This window comes from Hakea prostrata, chromosome 9 (assembly GCF_041222555.1).
Source record: "Hakea prostrata isolate BN-2017 chromosome 9, UWA_Hpros_2, whole genome shotgun sequence".
In the NCBI taxonomy this organism is placed as follows: Eukaryota; Viridiplantae; Streptophyta; class Magnoliopsida; order Proteales; family Proteaceae; genus Hakea; species Hakea prostrata.
This window is the reverse complement of record NC_142608.1, coordinates 10,964,543-10,987,504: the sequence shown is the minus strand read 5'-3', so window position 1 is coordinate 10,987,504 and position 22,962 is coordinate 10,964,543. Positions and strand designations below refer to the sequence as shown.

Here is a 22,962-nt window from a genome sequence, read left to right as displayed (position 1 = left end):
GAACTCTCTAGTTTGGTTGAGAGTGAAAATTCCATATGTTGGTTGGAGACATGCACCTGGTGTACAAGCTTATCTAGAGAAGATTTATTCACGTAAAATGGGGTTCGCGGTGAATAATTCTAAGCTCTCGATCCTCTGAATGGTTGATAATAATAGTTGGAACCCTCCACTGCATGGTTGGATGTGAATACGGATGAAGCGCTTTACTGCCGCACCAAAGTTACTAAAGCCACTTCAGTGGAGGAGAAATAGAAGCGATCAAAGTTACGTTTAGGAATAAATATTATTTTCGTCAACATAAGTTAAATACTATATACTCTGAACAAAATCAGTTCATATATTAATTTATTAAGAATCCATCATCCTGGTATAGGAATGAACTGTTACAAACTGTTTAGTAAGGAAATGTGTTTCCCCTGACGCTTCTATTCTTTCCTTACAGGAGCCTCACATGATTTTCTGTCCGACATGAAGGGATACTGCATCTATTGATGGTATACCTATAGCAGGTTTCAGGTGACCCGTTCTTGGTTGGTGGGGTTACCCCTGTTTTCTTATCCTTCAACCCTGCTCAGGTCCTACCTAGAGGGGAAAAAAGAAGGGCTTCAGTGATTCAGCATTGAAAGTCTGAAACTTCTACAGTATTAATCACTGCTCTAAAGTAAGAATTCAGAGTCAATAAAGCTTTGATCCAGCTTGAAAAGTATTGCCTCAACACGCACACACACACACATACACGGATGCACTTCCACCGAAGGATCATCTTCCATTCTTTTCGGTGAAACTAAATCCCAACTTTTTTGGTTTTTTTTGGGGTCTGGAAGTGGGGGAGGAACTTTACAAATACACATACCCATGAAAGTCTAAAATAAGATACAAGTGCTAGTTTTTTCCCCCAGGGTTTCAGACAACCATAAAAATGAAGTTAGAAAAAATAATGTTTCCCAAAAATATGGTAAGCCTGTATAAGGTGATAATCATCTAGGATCAACCTGAGTGATGATAGGAGAGCTGTCCACTTGAGTAGTAGTAGAGCCAACTGATCCTTTATTTGATGAAGAAGGCAGGTAGCCACTGAGCCCACCTGATTCGTGAAAGAAACCTGGGGGAGTCAGTTCCTTCTCGTTGAGCCGGATGGGTCTAGAAAGCATATCAACAACTTGGCTCATTGTAGGCCTTCTGCCAGCTGCTGCTTGGGTGCAAAAAAGGGCTACCTTGATGTACCTAAGGACTTCTTCCTCTGAGTAGTCTCCAATCGCTGGATCAACCAGCTCCAATAATTGTCCGTCCATGTAGAGTTCCCAGATCTGTCAAGGCATAACATCCCTGTTAGTTATCACAGGAGAAAATAAATTGAGCATATAAAGAACTTTACAGTAGAACTATTTAGATCATGAACAAGGTCTGAATGTTTCTTTATTCATCACATAAGTGGACTCAAATGCCAACAAAAAATTCACATTCTACTCCATCAACTGAAGCCAATAGGAAGAGGATTTTTTGCCCTTTTTTTCCCCTGGAGAAAAGGAACTTTTTGCCTTTCAACAAGAGCTTTGTTGGCTAAGCAAATAATTGCTTGATTTTTTGGTCTCTTCCAAACTGACCAAACATGAAGGACAAAAACAGAACATAATATCTGAACTGCAGAAGAGGCTTGAACAGGGAAGAGAACAGAATAGAATAACCTAAGCAGGGAAAAATGTTGGGGTAGTCTGTGAATTGCAGTAAATGCTTTCCGTAAGTACATATGCAAGAAGAGTATATCGATTATTATCAAAAGAGTCAATTGATAAGCAGAAACTTTGGCAGCTGAAAGTTTGAACAGTTAAATCACATTACTAACAACTAACTGAAATTCTAAAAATTTCATGCAAAAGATGACTGCCAAGTGCCAAAGACAATGATGAGCAGAAATTGCATCAGGTTTTTGACAGTACTCTTGAGATGATTGATTAAATTTACGGAAGCTGACCCACCCATTCTAGGAGAAACTTGTGTGTTTCTCCCCATTTCGCCTTTGCACTGCTTCTACCGCTTATAATTTCAAGCACAAGGACCCCAAAGCTATATACATCAGCCTTCTTGGTTAACTGACCGTGCATGGCATACTCTGGTGCCAAATAACCACTACATGGAAATAATATCACACCATTTGTTAGAAACATTGCAAATTAGAGGGAGAAAAAAAGGAAAAGAACCTAGAACAAGGGACATAGAAGATTCAATGCATAAATTAGCAGTCAACAAATAAACCAACTAATGGAGAAATAAGACTGTTCAATGCACCAACTGGTCTAGGAAAAATCCTACATGGTTTCAGGCAGCCCCTGATTTGTGGAGAACTTTTCAGTAAGGCTAATCATTAAGATGGTCTAAAGAAGGTTACTCTGTGGAGCATCACTGTTCGATGACATCAGGAGAAGCCGACAAGTGAAGGAAGTGCCAACTGTTCCCCAGAAGATGAAACAGAAGTTTCCAGTGACTGTATATCCTAAAAAGAGCATGTTTATGTAGGTTATGGACAGTTAAAAGTATGTTAACCAATTGACTTGTATAAAAGTTCGGTTGATATATGGTAAACTAGCATCTATTGATACTCAGCATGTTAGTCCCATCATTTTGTTCTCAGACATACCCATTTATGTGGTTGCCAATTAAGTCTAAAGCCTGACTTTAGGGTAAAGTGGCAAAGTGGCGAGGATTGCCAAAGTCAGCATAGAGTTTTGGCTCATATTGCAGCTGAGTTAAAAAGCCATACCCACTGCACAAGGCTCCCGCCAGTGCAGGTCTGGCGAGGGTATAACGCTGCAGCCCTACCCTGCTTTTACAAAGAAGCTGTTCCTCAGACTTGAACTTGTGCCACTTAGTAATAATGGAAACCTTTACCGTAGCACCAAGGCCCACCCTCTACACTGCCACTGAGTTGACGTGGTCATATTCTTCTCTTCATGAGCTTGGTTTTCCAATTAATAGTCCTATTCATATGCGTTATGACAATCAAGCTGTCTGTAAACTTATTTTTATGGAAGAACCAAGCATATTAGAGCTGACTTCATTTTGTGTGAAAAGCTATGATGAGGAAGGTGATCTCCACTCTGCTTGTTAGCTTAGATAAACAGCTAAGCAATTTGTTTACCAAAGCCTTTCTTAATGGCACATTTCTTCAAGGGGGTTCCAATCTGGGCATATGCAATATCTATGTTAGGCTTAAGAGGGACCAGTTAAGAGTTACTACTGTAAGGGTAGTTTGAAATTCTCTTTATTTCTTGTTGCATGGCCGCTTGTGTGCTTATAAGGGTAGTTTGAAATTCTCTATACAAAGAGTACACTTATAATTGTCTTATCTAAAATCATTATAAATAAAAGACCGCCACCACTGACAGGATTGAATCATCCTCTACAATTGATGGTTTGTTCCTCTCCACTCTCTTCCTCTTCTCAGTTCACCCAGATGGTACTGCTGGTCATTTGTGAGATGAAACTATCACACTGTTAGGTGATGACCAGTGCATCACATTCACAAGGCATGAGCATCAACAGACGCCAACACAGTATAGTTGGTTCTATTGGAATCAGATTTACATTCTCACAGAGGTAAACATGTTATACCAGAATTCTACATAATTTAAACAGTTGTAACATCTCTAAATAATTGTCATGAAAAAAAGAAAACATTCGTAAATAACTCAAATTACAGCTAGTAAAGCGTCTGCAGGTCCCTGTCCACATTCCTAGACCTCTCAGGATATGGTCATTTGATGATTTCATCTTTCACCAAAGAGCAACAATCTAATAGATAAAATAGGAAAGATCAATAACTTTTAACAATCTATAGAAACATGAGATGTAGATTCCCAACCAAGTTTTTTTTTGGATGAATAAATAAATGTATTAAAAAACAAAGACACACAGTTTGTTTTGGGTTTGGATGGCTTAATTGGAAGATATCAGGGTTCTTTGTTTTAGGGTTTTTAGGGAGTGCAAAAACTCAAGAAAATATCTATATCTTGAAATTGGATGGTCAGGACTCAGGATGGGGTCAAATTGGGACCTAAGGTCACTAGAGCTTGGGGGATGATGTACCTAAAGTGAGGGACAGATCTAATGGTTAAATTGGCATAGAATTGACCTTGAATTTTGGGTGTTCTGGAAATTCCAAAAATTCAAGAAAATACAAGAAAAATAGAAAAAAAATGTGATACAAGAAGGGATTGATGCAGGCTCTCAGTAATACTTGAATGGAGCCTTGATGATGGAATACTCAGGTGGAGAATGAAGGTTGAACATCTGAATCTCAACTAGTTGTAGACTCACGAGTGTCTAGGCTTGACTTTACGTTTAGAACCATTTACTGCCTTGGATCTTCGATTCCCACTTGACAGAACTAGAACTTGCTAATAAGCACTGTTGAGAACTTGTTGATGAATCTGCATGAACACTTGAAAGGTAAAGTTGTAATCACGAACTTGGTCAGTGCTGAAACATACTAGAGGTATTTTCTTTAAGGTAGTTAGACACCCCGATTTGTGCAATACGGGTACCAAATGTGTCTTCACCCTCAAGCTCAATCAGCCTAAACCTTTAAGGTTGCACTCTAGAAAGGTTATGTCAGGTGTAATCAGGTTGTTTTCACTACTTAACATAAAGACAATAGGGGGAGCAAGAGAGAGAGAGAGAGAGAGAGAGAGAGAGAGAGGAAAATTCATTGTCAAAAATGGGTTTATATAGAGCCCCAAAGGCTGTGGGTGAAAGGGTAAGGTCACCTCCCTCTGGGACTCCCTACATGAAGGTACCTATTCAGCTGACCTCCCTAAGGGAAAGTGCCTATCTAATGTCATCTCCACACTTCCACCCAGTAGTGGGCTTTCCGGATTAGGGCCTATGACAAAATGGGCTTTTGGATCAAGGCCTATGACCTACGACCCACGTCCTAAATCCCCAAGTCCCAAGTCTTAAGTCATATAGAAATATTAATATTAATTAACATATAGCTATACAACTATGGTTGGGTCACACCAGGGTACATGCATGGTTCGCGTCGCACATAGGTTCGCAGTGTACTACGTAAGTGCAATCCTTAACCCAAAAGATATATTACATAGGTCCTTACTATAAATAAACAAGATAATCAACTCCTTTTTGCCCAATGTGGGACTAAAGTCTTTGTTATAGAAATCATAAGATAAAAGACATAATTAAAAAATAATATACAAAAGTTTCAAACATTTTTCAACAATCCCCCACAATGGTTAAAACTTCAAATACAAAGAATGAAGACCCAAGCAGCAGTGAACACATTTGCCATAGTAGGACACTTCGTTGTAGATGTCTTTTGGACTTGAATCTACACTAGATCTGATAAAGCATGCTACAAAGTACCGGTGAAGTTTGACTTTTTGAACAATCCTCTTCCGTGTAGCTGGCTACTCCACCATTCATATCCAACCGGTCGACCTTCTTGACAAACCCTTTATAAAGAAAAGTAGACATTTTATCGGCCTTGTCTCAAATCTTGGTCTCATAGATATTTTTACGGAAATTTGCCTGTGTGAGATTTCCATTTGAAGGTGGCTTCACCCTCTATATCTATTTAGGTCAGCATTAGGTGTGCACCACATCTAACACACCCCCACATTTTGTGAACTAAGCTTGATTAAGAGTAAGTCACTCAACCTATCAACGATATGATGGTACTACTTTTATTATATTTATTCAGAATGGGTATGGTAGTACAAACAGGTCATCTAGTGACTTCGTTGCTGACCCTTTGAACCTAATTCATGATTTAAACCCTTAACATAGTTGGGTATCCATCATATGACCTATGTCACAAATCTCACTCCCATTTCCATAGATGCTTCATTAAAAGCATTTGTAGGCATAACTTTAATGAACACATCCGCTAAATTCTTCTCTGATTTCACGTAACCAATTGTAATTGTTCCTTCATCAATATATTGCCTTACAAGATTATGTCAAAGATGTATGTGTCTTCTTTTCCCATTATATACCCTATTCTTGGCCCTTCCTATAGTTGCTTTACTGTCACAATGAAGCGATATAGGTGGCTGGTTTGGGCCACAGAGATATATCTGCAATCAAGTTTCTAAGCCATTCAGCTTCACTTCCAGCTTTACCGAAAGATACGAATTTTGCTTCCATTGTAGAAGAAGTTCCATATGATTGTTTAACTGATTTCCATGAGATTGCTCCTCCATTTAGCATAAACACATATCCACTAGTAGCTAGTCTTTCTCTTGAATATGAGATCTAATTAGCATCACAGTGTCCATAAAAAACAGAGGAATTTCCACAATAGTGAAACCCATAATGCATAGTACCCTTAAGATACTGAAGTAACCTTTCAATTCCAAACCAGTGCTCTTTACTAAGATTATGAGTATGCTCGCTCAATTTTCCAACTACTAGAGCAATATTTGGCCTAGTACAATTCATTAGATAAGTCATAGATCCAATAATCTATGAGTATCCCTTCTGATTTATTGGTTCTCCAAAATTTTTCTAAAAATTACTTTCCATAGTTAAAGGTGTTTTCAACGAACCAGAATCATAAAAACCAAATCTTTTAAACACATTTTCCATATAATGAGCTTGACAGAGTATAATTAATATTGCTTTTCTCATGATTTAGTGGTGTCCAAATCTTTGGTGTCAAATAAAGATAACAACAGTTTCTTAGTTTGATTTACTATTTCTAGGCTTGTTCCCATAATCAACATGTCATCAACATAAAGTATAATAAAAACACCCTCCCCTTTATGAAACTTACTGTACAAGCACCTTTCAACATCATTTACGCTAAAACCCTTCGAAATAAGAGCATAATCGAATTTCTTATGCCACTGCTTGGGTGCTTGCTTTAGCCCATACAATGACTTGACTAACTTACAAACCTTATTAAGTTGACCAAGGGATACATAACCTTCTGGTTGTCTTATGTAGATCTCTTCCTCCAATTCTCTATTTAAAAATGATGTTTTTACATCCATTTGGTGTATCACCAAATTGTAGATGGATGCAATCTCCATAAGAACTCTCACGGTGATTATTCTTGCGATAGGTGCAAAGATATCAAAGTAATCTATGTCCTTCTTTTGCTTAAAACCTTGGACTACAAGTCTGGCTTTAAACTTATCTAAAGAACCATCAGGTTTCAATTTCTTTTGAAATATTCACTTAGTTTCTAACACCTTTGACCTTGAGGAAGATTTAACAATTCCCAAGTGTGGTTAGCTATAACGGAATCTAGTTCACTCTTTATAGCTTCCTTCCAAAAGACAGCATCTGGTGAAGTAATTGCTTTACTATATATGAGAGGGTCATTGTCTATAAGATAGACTATCCACTCATCAGATGAAAATTTAGCTTTTCTTTGTCTTTTGCTTTTTTGTATATGATCCTTATATACACTTGGAATAGGTATTAACTCATTTCCACTTTCTTGTGTCCATTCTTGAGATAAATCGGTGGCTATAGTTGAATTATTTCCATGATTCATAATACTACTTCCATACTCACTATTAAGCCTATTAAATTTGAAAGGAAATTTTGTTCAAAGAATTCAGCATCCCTTGTCCCAATTATTGAATTTTCCTCACAAATATCTGCAATGGTTCTTATTACCATGCAACGGTAAGCAGAGCTATGCATTGCATATCCTATAAACACACAATCAATGGTTTTATGACTAATTTTTCGCTTCTTAGGTTTTGGAATTGCCACTTTGACCAAATAGCCCCATGTTCTCAAGTGTTTAACACTTTTCATATAATACTATTCCAGTCTATGGGGAATTCTATTTAAAACATAACACGAGGTTAATATCGCATCCCCCCACAAGTCAAGAGGTAGGCCAAAACTGATTAACATTGCATTTATCATTTACTTTAATGAATGGTTTTTTCATTCTACTATCCCATTAGATTATGGCTGATATAGGGTAGTGGTCTCATGAATAATGCCATTCTCTTTAAAGAATTTACTAAGGCTAAAATATTCTGACCCTCTATCAGTCCTTAGCCTTTTGATTTTTCTGCCCAATTGATTCTTTACTTTTGCTTTATATGACAAAAAGGCATTGCTAGCTTCATTCTTAGATTTCAGTAGATATATCATAGCATATCTAGAACAGTCATCTATAAAGGTGATAACATACCTATTACCACCTCTTGATTATTGTGATTTGAAGTCACATAAATCATTATACATTAATTCTAGCAAATTTGTTTTCTTATCCACTGACTTGTGAGGTTTCTTTATAAACTTAGCCTCAACACAAACTTGACATTTAGTCAGTGGTGGTTTGAAACTATGTATAATACCCAACTTACATAATTGAGATATATAAGGTGCACTACTATGACCTAGTCTACCATGCCATAAATCAAAGGAATCAAGAACATAAGCAAAATCAAAAGTATTTATTAATTCAGAAACACTTAAAACCAAGAGGCCGTCATTTAGATAACATTTTTCAATAAATACATAATTTTTAGGAGAACTACTTTGTCTACTTCGAAAGAAAGTTTGAGCTCAGCTTTATTCAGGAGCGGACTAGAGATCAAATTTTGCCTTATATCTAGTACCTAGAGGACATTCTCCAACTTCAAGACTTTTCCCGAGGTAAGCTTTAGGGTGATTTGCCCTTTTCCGATTATATTAGCTAGTTGAGGATTTCTCAGGAAGACCTTGTTAGCAGCATGATAATACTTGGAAAAGAAGCTCTTATCTCCACAAATGTGCCTGGTAGCACCAATGTCTATCACCCAAGCTGCTGACTTTTCAACCATAAAGACCTCTGTTATCATTGCAGTGTAGATCTCAATATCAACCAGATTACCCCTTGCTCTCTCTGATCCTCCTTTATTTCTTCTTTACCTTGCAATCCTTTATGAGATGCCCAAGTTTGCCACAATTGTAGCATGCTCTCTTCTTCTTTTTGAAGCTTAAAATCTTTGTTGGATTTTATAGACTTATTAGGTTTTTTTCTCTGGTCAGTCTCTACCAAGTTGGCCTTGGGCTTATTAGAACTAAGGGGTTAATTCTTGAGTTGGTTCCTCTCTTCTATTATGATCCGAACCACAACAATGTCAAATGCCTAGTCCTTCCTCTTATGTTTCATTGAGACCTTAAAGGCACTCCAAGAGGAAGGAAGCTTGTGTATCAAAGCATTAGTTATAAATGCATCTAGAAGAACGATATTCTCTTTTGCCAAATTCCCTACCAATGCTTGATACTTATCTACTTGGTCAAAGATGCTAATGCCGTCGACCATTGTAAACTTTAGAAAATTTTTAACCACAAACCTCAAGTTAACGGCATCCTCAAGAGTATACTTCTGGCCTAATGCCTCCCAGATTTCATAAGCAAACTCATAAGAGCTATACACATTGTATAAACTCGTTTGACAACACATTTAGAATGTGATTCTTCCATTCGAAATCTGCAGTGAACCATTTGATCCTTTTCTGATCGACTACAGGATCACTTAACTTATTAGGTTGGGGTTCATTTAGAACAAATGCTATCCCAGCCTCCGCAAGAACAAAATACAACATTTGCTTCCAACGTTTGAAGTTCTCAACTTTGAACTGCTCAATTTGTCAAAATCTAACTTTCCTGTCGTTGGTTTCGAAGCTTGCAGAGATGGAAGAGGAGTGTTGTTCTCAATAACTTTCTCAAGTGCACTTGTGTTTGCAGAGTCCTTCCCGTTGGTCTCATTTCCAATGGTTGTGTTGACTACTTCAATAGTGTCGTCAGTAACCATAGTATGACAATTCTAAATACCTTAAACTTGTTAAGAACTTGTTGAAGAATCTGCACAAATACTTGAAAGGTTGTTGTAGTCACGAACTTGGTCAGAGCTGAAACGTACCAAAGGAACTTTCTTTAAGGTAGTTAGACACTCCGATTTGTGCAATACGGGTACCAAATGTGTCTTCGCCCCCAAGATTAGTCAGCCCAGACCTTTGAGGCTCCACCTAGAAAGGTTACTTCAGGTGTAATCAAGTTATTTGCACTGCTTAATAGAAAGACAACAAGGAGAGAGAGGGGAAATTCATTGTAAAAAAGGAGCTCGAAAAATGGGTTTATATAGAGCCCCAAAGGCTTTGGGTGAAAGGGTAAGGTCACCTCCCTTTGGGAGGTACCTATTCAGCTTAACTCCCTACATGAAGATAACCTATTCAGCTGACCTCCCTAAGGGAAAGTGCCTCTCTAATGGCATCTCCACACTTCCACCCAACAGTAAGAGTTCCGAATTAGGGCCCATGACAAAATGGGATTTCTGGCTCAAGGCCTATGACCCACAACCCAAGTCCCAAGTCATATAGAAATATTAATATTAATTACTATATAGCTATATGGCTATGGTTGGATCACACCAGGGTTCAGGCTTGGTTCGCGTCGCACATGGGTTTGCACCGTACTACGTAAGAGCCATCCTTAACCCCAAAGATATATTACATAAGTCATTATTATATACAAACAAGATAATCAGCTCCTTTCTGCCCGATGTGGGACAAAAGTCTCCGTTATAGAAATCATAAGATAAAAGACATGATTACAACATATATATTTAAATAAAAAATAATATACATAAGTTTTAAACATTTTTCAACAAGCACAAGCAGAATTACTCAAAGCTTTTCTTATTCAATATTCAGTCTAATCTCTCGCCGTCAAGTGGAGGGGTCTATTTATAAGCCCTAAACTGATTTCGACTTCCAATAAGAAACTAACTCAAGGAGAAACTAATTGACTTAGACTAGGACACTTGAACTGAAATAGAGATATGATAAAACACTATTCTGCTCTTTTAACTTAAGTTATGTAGAAGTTACATTATGATAAGCCTCTTGTATCGTGAGTGTATACTCACAAACATAGAAAGAGGACCTCAGGATCGGATGTGCAGCAATTAAGGAAGGAAATCATATCTAAGAGAGGGATTGACAAATAAGAATGGATATGTGGGGATTCCGTTAAGGGATTAATTTAGGAATCCGTTTACTATTAGTATTGGGGAAGGGTAGTAAGTTAGGGGAGTTTTTGAGTACTGTCAAGAGAAATTGAAAGGTAGGCATTTCAAAGCAAGAGTTGTTGCTCTCAGGTAGCGGAAGGAATACCTATTGCTGGGTATGCCTTTAAGTATTTATGTTTCTTCAATTCAACAAGTAATAAAGCCTAATAATTATTATTATTCTATGTTGATGTACTTCTAAAATTAATCGAGGGTTGTTGGGGTGTTAGAATATTAATAAAATATTAGACATAAGGTAGGCTTCATTGATTGTGTGACACTCTGATTTAGTTTCCTTATTTGGTCTAATATGGTTAATATATGGTTATTAAAACTCTGATATGGATTGGCTAATGTGGACTAATAGGGATCGTTAGATCTTGATGGGCGATTAAATAAATTTCCCTATATAATGGATGCTAGGTCCCTCCTCTAAACCCTAATGCATCACATTATTTTCTGCACATAAAGCATTAGTTCAAAGAGGTTATTCCATCAAGCCAGTGAATAGGAGGAGAGAAGAGAAGATCCTAATATTAGGATCAACTACAGGTTCATTCTTCGTGGGAGACTAAAGAAAAGATTCCGCTGCACTCTATTTCCAATGGACCCCAAATAAGGTATGTTTCATCAATTTGCATTGTTATTATTTTAAGGTGTTTTTGATCAATCTATGTGATCCTGACTAGATTTAATCTTACATATGGAATCAGAGCTTGCATAGAATTGATTAACGATCCATAGGAATGTTGACTGATGAATATTGGGCTCCAAAAATGAATCTATGAACATTGTGATTTTTTTCCTCCCAAGTTTCTATCAAAATTATACGGTTTTTATCCTCTAACCTTTTTTCTAGAATGAATCTTGAAAATCTGACACCACCACTGCGTCGCTCTCGAAAAATAAAAGAAACTGATATATTATGGGTCGTCATTGGACGCCAGACGTGCTACTGGAATCTAGCAACCCAATATAGATGTTTTGGAATTACTTAAAATTATTAATTAATTGTTTAAGATTCTGACGTGGCAGTTTGACTAGCTTAACATGTCAGACTCGACTTAGCCCGCGATCCGTGCGGATGACCCGTAACCCCGACCCGACAGGTCATTAAGGTTGACCTGGTTTAACCGTTGCATGAATGGGTTTGGTTCTCTAGTTTGTTTTCGTTTGAACCAATTTAACTGGTTTGTTTATTGACCCGACCCAATTTTGGTGACTTAGCAAGTCAAATAGCAAATCGAGTGAGTTAACTTGTTTGACTACTAAACAGTTCAGCCCTACTGGTTCGGTTCGGTTTGATTGGATATGATTTCCTGTTTTGTTTCTATTGAGCTGGTTTAATTGATAGTATAAAATATTAAATAAATAAATAAATAAGAAAAAGAAACCTAAAATGGTATATATTGAGTATTTTTAACTTTCTGGCCAAACCATAAGAAATTTTTAAGTGTAATCTTGGGGTTCTATGTTTTGGACCCTTTCAAACGCAATGGAATCATTTTCAGGATCTAATTTCACTTCTAAATAGGTGAATTAATGAAGTGATATGGTTATGACTTTCATATTTTTGCCGATGGGTGAATTTTTGATATGGTTCCTCTACTTTGTGTTATGGTTTTATCTTGAGCATGTTTTGTATGATTAATATGCAATTGCAAAATGCATACTTCATAAAGTTTTGACTGCCTTTTGGTAATCCCTAAAGCCTTTTTTAAACAATGTATTAGCATGCATTGTGATTTTATCGGCAATTATGCCCATTGCCATATTAAAATTACAACAGGTACTATATTATGGGTAACATAAAGTATATCCTAACATGAAAGAGTTTCATGAGCTTGATTGTGGGTGATTGCCAAAGTAGCACTCATGGTTGGGTTTGTGGACTATCAATCATATATAAAAATGGGATGTCTCTTGGTGTTAAGGCACATTTATACACCCATGGTGATAATTGTGTATTGGCGTTAAGCGAGTGACATATTTAACATATGGTTAGGGTTAACTGATCCAAGAAGTTTATATACCCAAAGATGGTAGATTTTCAAAGATTTGAACACTCCCATGGCCACTGATATGTGAGAGAGTATCATAATTCATAACTGTATGTCATGAATTATGCCCAAAGGTGTTTTCATGATGATATAAGTGCGTTCTTTCTAATGATGCGCTTATAAGTTAAATGTTACCCACTTATGATAATAAAGTGAATAAGCATCACAATTGTATGTCATTAATTTTACCCAAAGTTATTTTCATGATGATATATGTGTGCTCTTTCTAGTGATGTACTTATAAATTACATATTATGCTAATAAAATATGCATTGTTTGATGTTAGTCACCTTTTCTATCAAGAATAATATGGTTGTTATTAAGATTCTTAGTAGAGGATTTATTGTTTACTATGGAAATAGTGGATGACCGCACATTATTCTTAGTTACTTAGAGACTGACAGATCTAACTCATAAGAGTATAGAAGACAAAAGTTGATTTACATGCCTAGGTGAGAAGTAATTTTATCTATTTGTTGTCCATTAAGAGGTCCATAAAAGAATACTTAAAGAGTGGTTTATCCACTAAGTGCACTCCTAACAAATTGTTGGATGCAGTGACATAAAGGTACCGAGTCTTATTTAATGTTGAAATAAGTATACTTCTCTAAGAGTTATTTATCATAAGGTGTGATAGTTTTAGAGGAGTTAGGGATTATGTCATTAGGATGGTTATTTTTCAAACAAACTCGAGACTGTTAATGTTTCCTTTCATTGCCCCTACACTTGTCCATTAAAGCCGTTAGCATCCTCCCGTGAGTTTTGGAATTATAAAGAGCATTTACCTTTCCCAATATGAAACTTTGTCCTTAAATGACTTAAGAGAAACTAAAGGAAGACAAAAGAAACCTACATAGTCTTGTTTGCATCTAACTCAACACCTATAAAAATAAGAAGTTCAAGAACCACACTCATAAAGATGCTCAAAGTAAAGATAAAGAGTCCGGTCAGACAAATAATTTAGGACCCAAGAAAGCTTCCTTATTAAATGGAGGTGACCATTGTTTTTTCTGTAAGTAAAATCTTCCTTATACCCATTCACTTCTTCTGTAAATTTGTCTTTTATACACTCATGAGTTAGAACTATCGATCTCTAAGTAACTAAGAATAATGTGTGGTCATCCACTATTTCCATAGTAAACAATACATCCACTACAATTTCCCACTTTTTTTAGTTAGCGAAGTGGGAGAATAAATGTATTGATTCTTTGGCTCTTCTTTGAGAATCTAATTTTTCTTTTGTCCCATTCGGTTCTGGCGACTAGACAGTGGTACTTCCACAATACATGAATTCAAAAACATGTGGAAGCCAATAAATAAGGGAATCAAAGCTCACAATGGGGACACATGTAGAAGAGGACATAGAGCTAGTGGGAGACATCATTTCATATTGAATATTGGTTATAAATTGGTGTGAGATGATACATTCTATGTACTTACATTTAAAGGAAAATTATTTTCTCATTCAGTTTCAAACTTATGTGCTTATTCTTTTAAAGTGAAACACAACAAAAGTTTGATGCTTTTCAATTCAAATAAGACTGGATGCTACACAATGTCATACAGATTATATAGATTGTGTTTGACTCCTAATAAAGATATCTATGTCTTTTACAATGATGGATGGTTGTCCCCATAAGATCCTTACCTAAGGAATAGTCTTACACATTGTGGCATAAGGAGCTTGGCCACACCTCTACGGAAAGCGCAGAAAGGATGATAAAGTTTAACATCCTCCTTACCCTTGGAGGTGACCTCGAGACTTGTGTAAATCACTGTAGTGGAAAGCTAACCAATACCAAAAATATATCTGCAGTCTGTAGTTTTGACCTATTGGAGGTCATTCAAACTAACATCAGTAGTCCCTATTCAACTACCTTATGTAAAAATTATTATTTCATCACATTATTAGATGACCACTCCTGATATAGTTTATGTACTTAATTAAGGAAGAGTCTGAATCCCTTAAGAAATTCAAGATTTTTAAGACTGAAGTTAAGAAACAGTTAAGAAAAATCAATAGAAATTGTTAGATCTGACCAGGGAGGAGAGTATTATGGCAAACATAAGGATGCTAGACAACTTAAGGGCTTATTCACCAAATACTTGGAGGATTCTAATATAGTTGGTCAATTTACTATACTTGATAGTCCTGATCAAAATGGAGTAGCTGAAAGGCTTAATCACACTTTTATGGATATGGTGAGCAGTATAGTTAGTGAATTAATTTACTTGAGGTTATATGAGGTGAAACCTTGAAAATAGCTCTTTGACTCCTTTTTCGTTGCAGATTGTTCATAAATTTAATTTAAACCATCTTAGAATTTGGGGCTGTTCAATAAAATTAAGGTTGTATAATCTAGTATTGCAAAAGTTGGAACCTAAAGGTACTCCTTGCTATCTTGTTTCCTAACTGGATTTTTTTTTTAACCATCCCAATGAAGAGACCAAAGTTATGGATTCTTAGGTACCTAAGTTTCAAGTGTTTGATGTAGCCAAGAAGGGTAGCTTGTTCCCAAACTATTTGGTCTATTTTTGGTGAACATGACTATAACATTAGCATTATGGTTTACCTAGTTACTTATTAGGAAGTTGTCTTTAATCCTTAATTAAATTTGTAATCGGTGCAACGAGGGATATGATATAGTTGATGAGATATAATGATGTTTCGAAAATTTGTTAAGTTACCCAAAAGCTGTAAACCTATTAGTTGTAAGTGGGTGTATAAGACCAACAAGGATTCTTGAGGAAAGATTACGAGGTTTAAGACCAATTAGTACCTAAGGAATTTACTAAAAAAGAAGTGAAATTTTCTCACCTTACTGTTCTAAGGAATCTTTCAAAGTTACACCAGATGGATGTGAAGACTACCTTTCTAAATGGAAACCTTGGTAAAGAGGTCTATATGGTTAAGCCTGAGGGTTTTGTAGTGGATTATTCTGATTATGTTATGTATAGACTTGAGAAGACTATCTATGGTTTTAAGCATGGAACATTGTGTCGGCGATATATCACCGTGTCGCTCGGGGGCGACACGATTCCCCTCAGCGACTCGATTTATTCAATAAATCGACAATATATCGTCGACAGTCGATTTTTTCAGCCAGTGTCGCCGTGTTTTTCAGGGAAGAAACTATGACGGGAAAACGATGGTGGTGCGTGATGACCAATGACGGAAATCATGGTGGTGACAGTGATGGAGTCTGAGATTTGAAGAAAAATCTTGTGCTCTCTCATCTCTGCGCTCTTTTCTTATCTCTCTCCATCTCTCTGATCTCATCTCATCTCTGCGATCTCGTTGTTGCCGCTCATATCTCTGCGGCCTCATCTCTGCGGCTCTCTCTCTCTCCCTCAAACTCACACCTGCAAGCAAAAACACCTTTTCTCCTCCGCTAACTTTGCCAAGTCAAAAACATCAAAAACCCACATCAATCCTATCGCTAGTCTCATCTTTTATATGTTCTCACCTATTCAAATTGATTCAGGTAGTTTTTAGTATTTCAGTTGTAGCAGCTTTCTTCATTTTCCCTCTGAACAAAACCCATCACCAATTTTCTTTAAGATTTCTCCTACAATGAAGAATCACTGCCTTTATCTTTTGGCTTGCAATCTTATATTCCTCCTGGTGATTCTCTCTTGTTCGATGGCGGTGCCGCGGTGGAGTGCTCAAGGCCTCTTAATGATCATCAGCGTTATTCTTCTTCTTCTCATCACTTTGCTGTCAGCCAAAGAGCATATTCTGGTCCGAGCAGGGGCAGAGCTGGGCATTAAATTAGCAATTGGTTCAATCTTCTACAACATATACCCCTGCACCGATTGGAGTGTGCTAAAATCGGATCACCACCAACGATGGCGACCTAGGGTTACTTCGATTTCAGCCGACATATCACGATATGTCGGCGTGTCGGTGGTTTCGCCAACCACCGACACCACCGACACAACGACATGGAACGATCTGTCGGACTGTGGTTTTAAGCAAACTTCTAAACAATGGTACTTAAAGTTTGACAGTGTTATGACTTCATTCGATTTTATTGAGAACCTTGTAGATCAGTATATATATGGCAAAGTCAGTGGGAGGAATTTTATCTTCCTCGTTATTTATGTTGATGACATTTTGCTTGCTAGTAGTGACATTGGCCTACTGCATGGGGACCAAGCAACTGTTATTTGAGGATCTTAACATGAAATAGCTTGATAAAGGATCTTTGTCCTAGGCATTGAGATCCATAGGGATCGTTCATGTCATTTATTGGATATTTCTCAAAGAGCATATATAGTTTATATTTGAAGAAGTTCAGTATGTTGGATTGCAAACCTGGGAATGTTTTGATTCTTAAGGGAGATACACTGAGCTTATTATGATTGCCCTATAAAGGATACTGAGAGAAACAACTTAAAAAAGTACTTTATTTAGAGGTACTTAAACGGGACAAAAGATTATATCTTGATTTATAAGCATGTTCCAGACCTACAGCAGTAGGGTTTACACATTTTGACCTTGCTACTTATCAGGATAATAAGTCCACATTAGGCTATTTTCCTTGATGGCAGGGGCCATATCATTAAAAAGTGTGGACTAGGGTATAATTACTTCTTCCACTATGTAGGTCAAGATTTTAGCATGCTATGGGGCAGCTACTCAGACTGTTTGGCTAAAGAATCTCATCAAGTAGTTGACAAATTTGTTTTAACATTGTGGATAGACCCATCCACTTGTACTATGATAGCAATTATGTTGTGCTGTTTATTAACAACAATAAGGGTATTACAAGGTCTAAATGCATAAAGGTCAAGTATTTGAACATTAAGGAAAAGACTAAAGAAGGTGATACCATAGTAAAGCATATTGGTACAAATGATATGGTTACAGATCCCCTAACTAAGGGTCTCCACCCTGACGTCTTAAAAAGACATAGTAACTATAGGCTTGGGAGCATCCTTAGATGTGGTTGCTTAGTGGAAGTTTGTGTATTTTACTCTCTTGTGTGATAAAGCTTTTCATCTATACTTGCTTCTTAACATTTTATATGCACTGATAATATGTTGTTTGAATTCAATAAAGTTCTTTGGTGACATATGGGTGTTCACATTATTATCATGTTGCATATTATGCAGGTCTTAAGGTATGTGTTAACCTTAAGCAAAGGTTGGGGCGTTTATGTATTAGCCTTAAGGTAATGTCATGTAAAACATAAAGTTAAACTCGAGTTATAAAGGATGATATACAGGTTCGTGGGAACCATAAAGTATATTCTCTTGTGGCATTAAGTCACATAAAGTGGAGATTTGGACCGACAACGAAATGACACATAAGGATTTTCTATAAAGTGTCATAAGTTGCCACACTGCCATATTGTATCTATTTTCAGTAGAGATAAGAGTATTTGTGACAATGGATGGTCTTGTGCTTCTTAAAAGATACAATTACTATCATGATTTGGCATTTAAGGCTCTATTTGAAGGGGTTGAGTTTTAGTATTATTTTTAGACCAATATAAAGTTGTGCACATAGAGGTCAAAACATTTTCAACATGTTTTTCAATTGTTTTCTTAAAACCAAGAGATGATGTCTTTGTTTAACTGTGTCATAATGAATATAGCCCAAGTGAAAGAATGTTAGAATATGAATAAAATATTCCACATAAGGTGGGTTTAATGATTGTATTACACTCTAATTTAGTTTCCTTATTTGGTTTGATATGGGTAATATATGGGTACTAAAACTCTAATATAGACTGGCAAGTGTGGGCTACTAAGGACCATTAGATCTTCATGGGCGACCTAATAAGTTTCCTTATATGAAGGATATTAGATCCCTCCTTTAAACCCTAATGCATCACATTGTTCTCTACACATAAAGTGTTAGTTAAGAGAGGTTATTCCATCAAGCAGTGATGGAGGAGTCTAGAGGTGAAGATCTTAGTATCAAGTTGATTATAGAATCAACTACAGGTTGTTCTTCGTGGGAGACTAAAGAAAAGATTCCGCTATGTTCCGTCTTTAATGGACCCCAAAGAAGGTATGTTTCATCATCTTGCATTGTTATTATTTTAAAGTGTTTTTAATTAATTTATGTGATCCTGACTAGATTTAATCTTACTTGGGGTTGAGGGGATAGCCATTGTTAAGCTAAACTTGGGGACTTGACAATTTGGCATCAAAGCAATTCAACTCCAGGGAATGGCAAAGAGTGGGATGGAGAGCAAAGTAGAGATTTTGGAGACCATTGTGAAAGACAAGCAAGATCAAACAAGGACCTTAGCACAGCAGGTGGAAAGAGAAGAAAGGGCCAAGGAGGAGTTCTGAGAGGAACTGAGGGTGTTGTTATTGAAAGGGAAAACCATCGAGGAAATCTCCCAATTGAGTGGGAGAAACAATCACATTAAGATTTCCTCCCCAGGCAACTCAAGATGCCAACCTTAGGGGAGATCTAATGGGATGGATTGCTAGAGCAGAGAGTTTCTTTGATTTGTATAGACTAAGTGAAAGTGAGAAGCTTTGAGCCTCAACAATATGTTTTAAAGGGGCAGCATTAGGGTGTATGTGATTCAAGGAATTGCAACAACCATTTATATCATGGAAGGAGTTGAAAGATGCCTTGATCCAATGATTTTGTTCAGCATAGATGAAGACACCCTTGGAGGCATTAATCACCCATCGACAAACTGAGACAATTGCAGATCATAGGGAGGGATTTGAGGCAGTTACAATGGCTGCAGGAGTCGTAGAAGAAGGGTGGCTCAAGGGGGCTTTTCTTGCAAGTTTAAACAATGAGGTTAGGGAAGAGATTAAGCTATTTGGACCCACTACGTTGAGTCAAATAATGGACCTGGCCCAAGCGTTGGAAGCAAGAAACTGGGTTGCTAAACACCCTAGAAAAATACCATGGGCCCAGCCCACACAATCAACCCAACTTTACATTAATATGGTCCCACTAATATAGTTAATAAAGGAACCAATACAAACCAAGGAACCAACGTTGTAGTGCTTGACTCAACCAAAAGGTGGCCGAACCATCATCTTCTTCCTCCCAAACATGACCTACTGCTTCTGCCAAGATAGGAAACCCATCAGATCTTGATGGCTCTCACAGGAAGAAATATGGAGAAAATGGAAAAGGTAGTGTGCTTAGGCACCATACACCAAGGGCCACCAGTGTCCATTACAACAACTGGGTTTGCTTATGCTTCACGATGACAAGGAATCACGCATGGGACCGGTGTCCTTTAAAGCAACTGAGCTTGCTTCTGCTTCACAATGACGAGAAATCAAGCATGGCAGCAACGACAGAAGGGGTTGATGGGGGTGTTGGGGCTGTCAAAATTGAACCCCTACTGGAGGCCAAATTTTCTAAAACCTCCTAGCAGGATTCAACTCACCTCAAACTCTTAAACTAAGGGAACAAATCCACAGCAACAACATCGTGATCTTGGTTGATTATGGCGGGACCCACTATTTTGTTGCTCAAGAATAAGGGGAACCACTAGGTCTAGAGGTACACAGGAAAGAATTTTAGTGATTCTAGGAGATGACACGAATGGTAAAGTTGGTGTAGTGAGCTAAAATATCTCGATCACCATTGGTGGAGTAATGTTTGTACAGGATCTTTCTCCCATATAGCTTGGGCAACGTTGATACTATTTTAGGTGTTGAGTGGTCGTCGACATTAAGGAAGATAAGGAGCAACTAGCACCTCCGAACTATGAATTTTGAGTGGCAAGGGCGGGCAGTAAAACTTTGTGGGGTCCTGACTTTATTAAGATTGGAGACGACCATAAAGGGTCTGTGGAAGATTGTGCAGGCGGGCGGCAACAAGTATGGTTGCAACCTCAACTCACAAACCTGGAGGCTATGGAGGGGCAGGAGAATATGGCCGTGTTGGAATTGTTAGGTAATTTCGCACATTTTGCATAGTTGTCAAGGCCCCAGGCGCCGCTAATCGCGCCTCGGCCCCCGAGCGCCTCAAATTGGCGTCGCCTTATTTTTAGGCAATAAGGCATCCGTTTTTTTTTTTTTTCTTTTTTAAATCACGAGAAAGATGCCTAATCGAAGGCTTATATTGAAATACTTATTAGATTCCGATTGTAAAGTATCTATTGTTTGAACCTATATGCATATGTATAATGACGCTACATGTGATCAAATGTTAAAATAAAAATAAAAACAAACAAAATTGAAAGAGAATAAGTTCTTGACTCAAGTCTCACACTCTCACTCTAAACCCAATCTCCTCTCTTCCTCCTTCTTCTCTTCCATTCCCGCAGCGACACTCCGGCAAGCGGGCGTGACAAGCAACCCTCTCTTCCTTCTTCCGCGACTTATTTAGGACCTATTATGTGTGGTTTGTAGTATGTTGGATGACTTGAGGTAGTATGATATTAGTTTTTTTATTATATAAGATATGATAGATTAGAGTGAATGAGATGTACACTAAAAATTTCACTTAAAATGCTTCAACCGCCTCAAAAGCGCCTCGGAGGGCGCCTCGTCGACTCATCGCCTCAATTAGCCTAAACCGCCTTGCATCGCCTCGTCGCCGTGACAACTATGCACATTTGTTCACCGAGCCCACAAGGCCAACACCCCAGAGAACCCACGACCACAAGATACCGCTTGTGGAGGGAAGTACACCACCAAATATCCAGCCAAACCACTATCCAATTCTCAAAAGAATTGGAGATGTTGATTGCGGGATTGATACGGCCTAGTGTGAGTCCCTATCCCAATCCGATATTGCCAGTGCGGAAGAAAGATGGTGGGTGGAGGTTTTGCATGGATTTCCAGGCCTTCAATAAACTCACAATTCCTGAAAAGTATCCTATTCTAGCGATTGAGAAGTTACTGGATGAGCTAGGAGGAGCCACAGTGTTCACCAAGCTGGAGTGGTGACATTAGAATACTTGGGGCACATCATCTCTAAAGAGGGAGTGGCAGCAGCCCGCGAAAAATCAAATGTATGGTTGAGTAGACCTAAACCCAAAATCTGAAAGCCTCACGAGGATTTTTGGGGCTGGCTGGATACTATCAAAGATTCGTCAAGGGCTACAGAAAGATCGCAGCACCCTCACTCACTTGTTGAAAAAAGATACATTCCAATGGGGGGAGGCAGCTACAAAGGCATTTGAAGGATTGAAGATCGCCACGACCACAGTAGCGGTGTTAGCTATGCCCAACTTCACAAAGGAATTCTTGGTGGAGACTAACGTTTCGGGGTTAGGATTAGGCGTTGATGCAGGGAGGACACCCAATTGCTTATTGGAGTCAAGTGTTATCACCCCAAGCACAGAGTCCAATAGGCCGGCCAACCAAAAATGGTGTCACTACTTGATGGCGAGGCACTTCAAAGTGCGGACTGATTAGAAGAGCCTGGAATATTTATTGGATCAGCATATCATCGCCAAGGATCAGCGAAAGTGGGTCATGAAGCTGTTGGGACTTAACTTTGAGATCGTTTATCAGCCAGGCAGTGAGAACAAAGTTGCGGACGCACTCTTGAAACAGTTGGATAATGATATGCAGCTCCTTTCCTTGTCAGCAGTAATATGGCCCGAGAGTGAGGGACTAGATGAGGAAATCCAGGCATCAAACTGCTAGAAGATCATCCAAGCCTTGTTGAAGGGATCAGGAATACCCCAACTACCAGCTCAAGAATGGACCTAACTCCATAAAAATAGGCTGGTGATACCTGATGGATCTCCACTGATTCCAAAGTTGCTGTCTGAATACCATTCCACACCTGGAGGCCATTTGGGGTTTTTAAGAACCTATAAACGGCTCGCAGGGGTAGTGTACAGGGTTGGAATGAAGGCTGCTATCCACGATTTTGTAGCCAGTTGTGATGCTTGTCAACGCAGCAAA

At 38.0% G+C, this 22,962-nt stretch overlaps 1 protein-coding gene across 4 annotated transcripts in view; it reads right to left on the bottom strand.

Moving 5' to 3' along the window:
• Positions 1-312: 312 nt before the first annotated feature.
• LOC149004626 (cold-responsive protein kinase 1-like) overlaps positions 313-22,962 on the bottom strand; it is a 32,629-nt gene continuing 9,979 nt past the window's right edge. The window contains exons 6-8 of one of the 4 annotated variants that reach the window (XM_089168858.1): positions 1,977-2,127; positions 993-1,307; positions 316-582 (exon numbers count right to left, since the gene is read on the bottom strand). In XM_089168858.1, coding sequence (XP_089024984.1) covers positions 562-582; positions 993-1,307; positions 1,977-2,127 — 487 coding nt within the window. In that variant the 3' untranslated portion in view covers positions 316-561. Of the gene's footprint in view, positions 1,308-1,976; positions 2,128-22,962 lie in introns of all 4 variants that reach the window. The other 3 variants (XM_089168856.1, XM_089168857.1, XM_089168859.1) reach the window with 3 other exon arrangements.